Genomic DNA, 8,798 nt, shown 5'->3' on the forward strand with positions numbered 1-8,798 from the left:
ATGTCTGACTCTTTTTGTGACCCCATGGACTGCAGCCTGCCAGGCTCCTCTGCCCACAGGATTTCCCAGGCAAGAATACTGGATTGGGTTGTCATTTCCGTCTCCAGGGGATCTTCCCGACCCAAAGGCTGAACTTGCATCTTCTGCATTGGCAGGTGGATTCTTTACTGCTGAGCTACCTGGGAAGCCCTATGAAAGGTATTACATACACTCAACATATATTGTCTACATCCACTGCCACAAGACTACACAAAGGGGAGAATCTTGCGGTTTCCCCCTTTGCCTCCTCTTGCCTCTCTGCCCTTCTAGTCCATCTCACAAGAGCAGCTTGCTGAAGGGACCCTTTGGAAAACTCCCGTGAAACCAATGAAGAGAGTCTGGCTTAGGACTTTGTATTCCTGGAGGCAGACTCTGATGCTGGGGAAGACTGAGGGCAGGGGGCGAGGGGGGCAGCAGAAGATGAGACGGTTGGATGGCATCACCGGCTCGATGGACGTGAGTTTGAGCAAACTCCAGGAGATAGCGAAGGACAGAGAAGTCAGGCGTGCTGCAGTCCGTGGGGTCACAGAGCCGGACACGACCGAGCAACTGCACAGCAACTGCTCTGGAAGCAGTCATCCTCAGATGTAAGTCCTCCACTGGAGGCCAGGAACCTGCAGGAAGCGGGCACTTAAACCCACGCGACTAGGTCTTGGCAGGGACGTGGGGAGAAGCTGATATATTTGGTCCCAGAAAACCCACTTTTGTACAATTAAACAGACTTTTGAAATATGAAGGATATTGGGAAATGGCCCTCCCTGATCAGATGGTATTTTTTTTCTGTTCTCATCTGGGACTTACTTCTATGCCTCCTGGGCTCACAGGTCCTTCCTCAGTGCATGCAGCACTTAGCTCATCCATAGGAGAACTACTAAATGGATACATGTTTATGAAATCAGAAACCTGCTATTAATAATAAGGTTACAATGACTCCAGAACTGATGAGTCATTCAGTTCTCAAGGGACAGACTGTTCACTAGACACACCCCCCAAACCAGGGCCTGTCATAAGTATCCCAGAATGTCAGTCGGGCTGTGGACACATCCGACTGCCAAGCAAATAATGACTGATCTTTCCAAATAAGTCAGTTCAAAATAACTCCCCACCCCTGCCTCCAAAAATAAGCAACCAAAAAATTAGTATGTCTAGATTTTCAAAAAATTGAACTACCTGCTCAAGTTCTCTGGCAGTTTTCTTACTGGCAACATTTTGTTGCATTTTAGATATTGGAGGGTTGCAGGCTGCACTCGTTACCCTTAGATCAAGGTTCCCACATGTGGGTTCCAGACCTTGTAGAGGTGTGATAATCTACATCTTCTGAATCAGTGAGCACATATTAATCAAGACTCTCACAGCCACTGGTCATTGAGCCTCATGATGACTGTGGAGTGGATACTGCTCCATTTTGCTGATGGGGAAACTGAGGTTCTGGTTATTTTCATGATGTGCCCCATGGTCCAAAAGTGAGCAAGTGGAAGATGTTGGACAGGACCTGGGTCTTCGAGTCCTGGATCTGCAAGAGGGGAATTATGCTAGAAAACTGAAACAAGATAACTTGTTTGTTTACACCAGGATAACTTGGTTGGTAATTTAACATCTGCATGTGTTCCAATTTTATCTGCATTTAAAAAGAAGGAAGGAAGGCTCCTAGCCTAAGCAGTGAAGGTGTGAACATCAAGTGCTTGCTTTGGTCTCAGTCTCCCAACCTATAACTTGGCGATTTAGATAAGCTGATTAGCAAGTCCTTTTAAACTCAGTTCTGTGGCTCTAACGGTGGCGTTTTGGAGTGTGCAGCACCTGGAAGGGAGATAGGGCTCAGAACTCCAAGTTAACACCTTGTCGCAGCCCCTGGACTCAGTCAAAGATGCCCTTCAGTTCTGTAAGCCCAAGCTCCCAGTCTGGATGGAGCCCCAGGGATGGTCCTGGGGTTTCTCTCCATCTTCATAATTAGGTATCACATCATCTGGACATGATACTAACACGACCAAACCTGCCATCACGCCCAGCTGCTCTCCGACTTGCTGGGTTTGTTCATAACCAGCTCTGTCCTGGTCCTTCTCTTTCCACCTCTGGTCTCTTTGGGGCCATGCAGGTTAACCACACCCCACAAGGTGATTGTGGACACCTGCCCTACGAGGTGGTGTTCACTCCCCGGGGAAACCAACACAGAGCCGCTTCAGGAGCAGAAGCGGGTTTGGGGCCCTGCATGCTCCCTGCAGGTTTCTGCTCAGGGATGTGAGTCTGACTGTCCCTGCCAGGGCCCGAGGGAACGGTGTCCGTGTCTGCTGGCTGAAGCCACTGCTGGCGCCTGGGCCCCATGACAGCATGCAGGGCTGGGAGGGGGTCAGCGCGGCCTGCCGCTCCCAGAGAAGGTCCCTCCGGACAGGGCAGAGGTGGCGGCAGGGGACGCAGTCACCGCGTCTGCGCCCGGGGCCCCATCCGCCTTCCATAGACCCCAGCCTCTCTCTCCAGCGAGACGCAGAGCGATGGACGCATGGCCCAGGGTAGGAAGGAGGCGGGAGCCAGACAATCAAAACGGCCACGGGGTTTTGGAAGTGGAAACTTCCAGCGGGAGAACACTCCTAGGAACAGAGCAGTGGGGCAGCAAGAGGCCTCGGCTCACGGCCTGGCTTCCAGAAGTGACCCCGCGGCACTGCTGCTCTGGTGGTTTAGTCACTCCGTTGTGTCTGGCTCTTTTGCGATCCCAGGGACTGTCGCCAGCCAGGCTCCTCTGTCCATGGGATTCTCCGGGCAAGAATACTGGAGTGGGGTGCCGTTGCCTTCTCCAGGGGATCTTCCCAGCCCAGGGATCGAACCCTCCTCCCTTGCATTGACAGGCGGGTTTATTACCACTGAGGCACCAGGGAAGCTCTTGAGATTACAAAGTGATGAAGTAGCAGAACTGGGACATGAGTCCTGACCTTTGGTGTTTTCACCACTCAAGAGAGGGTTTTGGAGGCCCTTCTTTAAAACCAGAGACTGGCAGGGGGCCGGCTTTGGTGGGAGCTCGGTGGAGAGGGAGGGTGCTGCCCCAGCACCCTGGGGGCCAGGGAGGTGCCCGTACCTTGTGGGTTGAAGCCCCGGGGCACCAGACCCTGCAGCTCCACAGTGGGGGGGTCGTTCTCGGCTGCATTGGAGGTGTTGGGGGGGATCGCTCTCCTGCCTCCGAAAGTGGCCTCGGAAGACTCCGACATCCTCAGCCTCACAGGTTCCTTGGGGGAGAAAAGGAGACAAGACAGGAACGGGAAGCCAGTTACTTTTGCGACAAAGATTCAAAAGTGAAGAAACAGACGCATTTGTCCGTGAGGGCTCTTGAGCAACTCATTTTGAGTTTTGCATAAATAAACCCTGAGATGTGGCAGGAAGGATCGGTCTAATGATGGGGAACAGCTCCCCAGGGATCTCGGGGGTGGGGGTGGGGGTTTCATGTTTGTGAAAACACACGGAAAGCAGAAGAAAGAGGGCTTATTTGGAGAAATGAAAGCTATAAAAGATTTCGTAGAGCAGGGTCTTTTTCTCATTTCCCCAAAGGGTATCTCTTGGAAGAAACATTTATGCAGGTACCTCTGCCCATTTCCTATAGACTGCTGAGGCATCCTCACTGGAAGAATAAACTCATATACTCCCGTCCAAATAAGTGGCATTCTTTCAAACATTCATGCCTGCAAGTTAATGCAGCCAGTATTTACCCAGAGTCCCCTCTGTGCCAGGCTGCAGTTTGGCCACTTGGGATGCGCTGGAGAAGGAAACAGAAGGATGCTTGCCCTCGAAGTTTCCAGTCTAGGGATGCTTACATTAGGGCCCGACAAGGCACAGCAGTGAAGCCGGGAGGGTGTGAGAACGTGGTGGTCACTGCTTTGGAGCCGGGACCCCAGGAAGCAGGACTAGGGAGAGGAGAGTTCTGGAAGGTGATGGGGAGGCGCCTCCGATATTAGAGAGCGCTATAAATAGCCCGTTCGCAAAGAGGACTCCCTCTGCGGGGCTAACACTACCCTTGCCTCACGCCTGCTTCCCCTTCCTTCCGAGTCTGTGTGGACAAACGACCAGTTTAAGCACCACACCTCCCCACCAGGGTCCAGCAGGCACTTGTTGACCGAGGGGCCAAATGAAGGGAGACCTTGTCTCCGGCTTCTCCTTCATCACCTGGGTTCCCCGGTCAGGACTCCGGGTCCTCTGGCTGTTTCCAACAGTCAGGCACACCCTCTGAAGATGAAGAGCAGCCTTATGGAGGCTCCAGGGAAGGGTGCGAGACGGTGGGAGGGGAGGGGTGGACCGGGGTCGGGGCTGAAGCTGTGCAGGGGCCGTCTGAGCAAAGGCCGCGCCGCTGGAGGCGCCGAGCCCCTTCCCAGGGCGTTGGGGTTTGGAAGGAGACAGCAGGGTTCAGAAGTGCCAAGTCTGAGTGGGGGCCTCGTAAATACCTGCAGTCCTATTTACAGTGTTGTGTGGGTTACGCGGTGGGGGAGAGGGGAGAGAAGAATTAATAGATGCAGGCACGACGAGGCGTCCTCTGGAGGGGAGCGGCTGAGGGGGCTAGGGCGGGGGGTGGGCGGGCTCCAGGAGAGGGGTGCTGAGCAGTAGCTCCTGGGAGAGAGGACCGGAGGCAGGGGACCCCCAGGTGCCGGCCAGGTGAGAGAGGCCGGGGCTGGGTGAGAGCAGGTGGGCACGGACCCCGCCTCCTTGCCAGGTCCGGGGGGGCACGGGTGGTGCTCAAGTTCGGCTCTGCCTGCGGCCCGGGAGGGGGTTCCAGAGACGAGAGCTAAGCCATGGACCCCGGTTGCAGCAGGTTGCTGTTCTTACCTGGCCCTGCTCCACCCTCCTGGTCCCCTCGCCTCCCGCCCTTTGCATCCTCTTTCCAGAGTCTGCCCCCCTGTCTGTTGAGGGGGAGACCCCAGTGGCCGTTTTCTGCCAGCAGCGCCTGTAGGAAAGCTTCCCAGGACCGGTACCTGAGAGAAGCCCCCGCTCAGAAGCCGGCAGGGTTGAGTGGATGCAGAGTTAGGGGCGGAGAACCAAGTGGAGCAGCCGGGCTGCCCCCATCCCGGCCCCCTGCTCTCCTAGCGCCACCGGAGCATCATCCCAGAGACCCGGGGCGGGGGCCGACCGGGCGGCGGCGGCCCCGGACCCCCGGCTGCAGGGCTGCGGAATGCCTGCGGGCGGCTTACCTGCGCTCCCTCCCGAGGTGCCCCAGCGCGGGCCGGCTCTGGGCGTCTCTGGGGTACTTCCTCAAAAGGACACAGGACCGACGACAAAGTTGGTTCTTAAATAACTTCCTAAGAGCGCCCCCCTCCCGTCCCACAGCTATTTCCCCTCCCACTGCCTGACAGCTGGAGCCAGCGGCTGTCTGAGACTCTCTGTTTTGCCTCCCCGGCGCCCCTTCTCCCCAGTCCTGCTTCTCACCTCCCCCACCTCCAATCTGCCGCCCCCTCCCCAGCCACTGGGAGCGGAGGGCCCTCAGGGCTGGGCACACCCCACCCCGGCCCTTAGGTCAGAGGGCTGGGGGGAAGGGTCTCCCCACTCAAGGGGGCGGTTCTGCCCTCCAGAATTCCAAGGTTGGCTGGTGTGGCTGGCCAGGAGGAGGGGTCTGGTCACAGACAGCAGTGACCACGCAGCATGTGTAAAACAGAAGGAACAAACATTGGAGCCCCCCGCCCACCCCCGAACCACAAGCTTTTCTGCGGGGCAGGGGGGGTGGGGAGGGGGGCTGCCAGCCAGAGGCGGATGAGAAAATACCTTGAAGAGTGCCTCAAAAATGAGAAAATAACACTTGTTGGTTTGTTTTGTGTTTTCTTTTTTTCCCTGAAAACTATTTTGGTTTCTTTTCAAACGATGGGGGAAAAAAGAAAAGAACAATTTTCCTCTAAAATTTTCCATATATTTTTTTCTCTGCATCTTCATATCTTGAAACACTCTTATTTTCAGCCATGGCTCTTTCTAATCACCTTTACTGTCTTCCAGTTTCTGACCCTGCTGCTTGATCTAATTTAATAGAAAAGTGAAAAGATGCCATCGTGAGAACGCGTCAAGTTTTCGCTACCGAGCCTGTGAGCTCGCGTGCAGAAGCAGTCCTTTCTGTCTCTCCCTGTTACTGCCCCGCCCACCCCTTGCCCATGGCCAAGTGCGCCGTGTCCCCCCACGCCCGCTGTGTCCCGCCACGCCCGCTCTGCCTGGGTTCCCTTCACCGTCTCAGGCCCCTGCTGTAGGGCTTCTCTGCTCTTTCTCCTGGACCTTGCGCTCCATGCCTCGAGCAGCTGCTTCCCATGGGCATGGTCCTCAACATCAAGTCTCTCCAGGGTTTTTAAATCCCTTCCTCAACCCACACCCCTCTGCCATTGCCCCTTCTCTTCCCCTCTTCACTGCAAGCTTCTGCCCGCCTCATTCCACTGAAACTGTAGTTCAAGGTCACCAGGGGCCTGTGCTAAACCCCAAGGGCAGGATTCAATTCCCATTTATTGAACCTTGGGAGACACTGAGCTCTGTTGCCCGCTCTTGCCTGGAAGGTCTTTGCCCCTTGCCTCTGCGAGGGGCACTGTCAGACTTTGCTCTGAGCCACCCAGTCTCCCTTGGTCATTTCAGCAATCCTCATGCTTCCCGTTTCCATCCTGACTTCTACCACTTCCAGGTCTTTAGTCATGGTCTTCAGGCTGCCCTCTAAGTGCCCACCAGCCGTCTGCACTTGGCATGTCCCAGTGATAGCTCACACTCATGTCTAAGATGAGATAAAATCCCTGGACCAGGAATGTCCCAGTTCCTAGATACCCTTGCCCACGTGGGGTCTATGGAAGAGTGGTCAGCCTTCTACCCTCCAGGCTAGGTTCCACAGTTGCCAGGCCCCCCTGGGACTCCTGGCCATGCTGTGCATCCAAGGCAAGCCCAGCACCCTGACGACCACCGTCACAGGGATGCTTTCGGCCCGAGACTCACTGAGTATTGTGTGAACATGCATGCGTGCTGCTTAACATTCTGACTCGACCAGACCACCGACCCAGACGCATTAAAGGTGCGGTGGCTTTCCCTATGCCCAACAAGTAGTGTCAACAGGAGAGTGTCGGAGGGCACCAACCCGTGTTATAGACCTTTCCCCACAGTCCCGGGGCTTAGAAATCAGCCCAAGGTGTTCTGACTGCAGGGCGAATCCCTGCTGGGTCAGAAAATGTGACTTCTGCAGGAGCAACAGGATGCAGAGATTCAGGTCTAGAGTGTCTGGGCTTCCCAGTGACCTTGGTGGTAAAGAACCCACCTGCCAGTGTCGGAGATAAGAGACATAGGTTCAATCCCTGGGTCAGGAAGATCGCCTGAAGAAGGAAATAGAACCCCACTCCCATCTTCTTGCCTGGAAAATCCCACGGACAGAGGAGCCTGGTGGGCTACAGTCCATGGGGTCCCAAAGAGTCGGACGCAATGGAGCACACCCTCCTTCCATAGTGTCTTGCTTCTGAATGTCCCTGCCTGGCTTGAAAGTGGCCCAGTGTATGTATTCAAGGAATTTAGCAGGCAGGATTCAGCCAGGAAAACAAAAATGGCTTGAGGTGTTTTTAAAGAGGGAATTTAACACAGAAGATTGTTTACGCAGGTGAAGGAAGAGAAAAGGTGCTGAACAAGGCAAGGTGAGCCAGTAAGCGCAAGGGGGGAGCTGGTCATCACGGTACCTGGGCTGGGTTTATGTGGCAGAAATTGGAGCTCCCTGAGCGGCACCCCTCACCGGAAACACTGTCTGAGGCCCACTGGGAGGGCAGGGCCACTCTAGCTTGTCTCTTTTTTCCTCATCCTCACTCCCCGCATTGTCTCCCGTTTGCTAAAGCCGACTAAAATCAGTTAACAGAGGAGTCAGGGAAACACAGCTTGCAAAGATGGCCTCACCATGTCTGTGCTGTGGGAAGGGTCCTGAGACCACCCGAGATTCAGTGAATCACAAGGTGGACCCACCAGACTGCCAGCCTCACAGTTACAACTCATCGCAGTGAAAAGATACAAATCAGAATCAGCAAAGGGAAAAAGCAAAGGTCAGAGGAAGCCAGGTACAAAGGTATAACAGTCCTCACCCCATGGCGGCATCACAGTCCACGCTTGACTCCCAGCCATGGGCGGTGACCACGTATGTGAGATCCTGTCACCATAGAGATCATCAGAGACCCAGAGCCCCGGAATGGTATGGGAGCTGGTCACATGGCCCCCTCTGCCTGGCAGGGCCAGTGTCCAGCTTCTCAGAAGGAATAGGGGCTGGGCATAAACTTGTCTGACTGTACCCTATAGGCCCTGAGAGCCATGCCTGTAGGTCAAGGAATGGGGAGGGGATGACTCCTGAAATCCAAGGTCCAGGATGCAGCCAGGTCAGGCAAACAGGGGCATCTTCCTAAAGAGAGCAGTCAGCGCTGCTGGGCTGGCCCGTTTCTGCTCGGCCTCCTCCATCCGGACCCAGGCATGTTCAAGCAGAGACAAGGTGGCCTCAGGACAGATAGTCACGACTGGCACATTGAGTAGTGGCCCTTTGGTCACAGCAGAGCCAGGCCTTCTCTCCCCCTTCCCAGCCAGGCCTTCTCTCCCCCTTCCCAGCATTGCTGCGGGGCCATGACGATGACCTGGAGACGGAGGAAACTCCAGCGGGAAGGTCTCTGGGGAAATGGTGGCCCTCCATGGGCCCTGGCCTCACGGGCTCAGGCTGGGACCTCTGGGGAGATGGGCTTCCTCTCTGGGGCAGAAGTCCTGGCACAGCTCACCCTCTGCAGCCGAAGGGGCCAGGACCCCAATGTCCTGTGAACTGAACC

The 8,798-nt window shown here is 55.5% G+C and overlaps 1 protein-coding gene across 1 annotated transcript in view; it reads right to left on the bottom strand.

Annotated features, from left to right (window-relative positions):
• Positions 1–5,281, bottom strand: part of F13A1 (coagulation factor XIII A chain) — a 137,785-nt gene extending 132,504 nt beyond the window's left edge. The window contains exons 1-2 of the mRNA XM_020873228.2: positions 5,199–5,281; positions 3,104–3,251 (exon numbers count right to left, since the gene is read on the bottom strand). Of these exons, the coding sequence (XP_020728887.2) occupies positions 3,104–3,233 (130 nt within the window). The 5' untranslated portion in view covers positions 3,234–3,251; positions 5,199–5,281. The remainder of the gene's footprint in view (positions 1–3,103; positions 3,252–5,198) is intronic.
• Between the last annotated feature and the right edge of the window lie 3,517 nt (positions 5,282–8,798).

The sequence above is a fragment of the Odocoileus virginianus genome, chromosome 27 (assembly GCF_023699985.2).
Source record: "Odocoileus virginianus isolate 20LAN1187 ecotype Illinois chromosome 27, Ovbor_1.2, whole genome shotgun sequence".
NCBI classification, from domain to species: domain Eukaryota; kingdom Metazoa; phylum Chordata; class Mammalia; order Artiodactyla; family Cervidae; genus Odocoileus; species Odocoileus virginianus.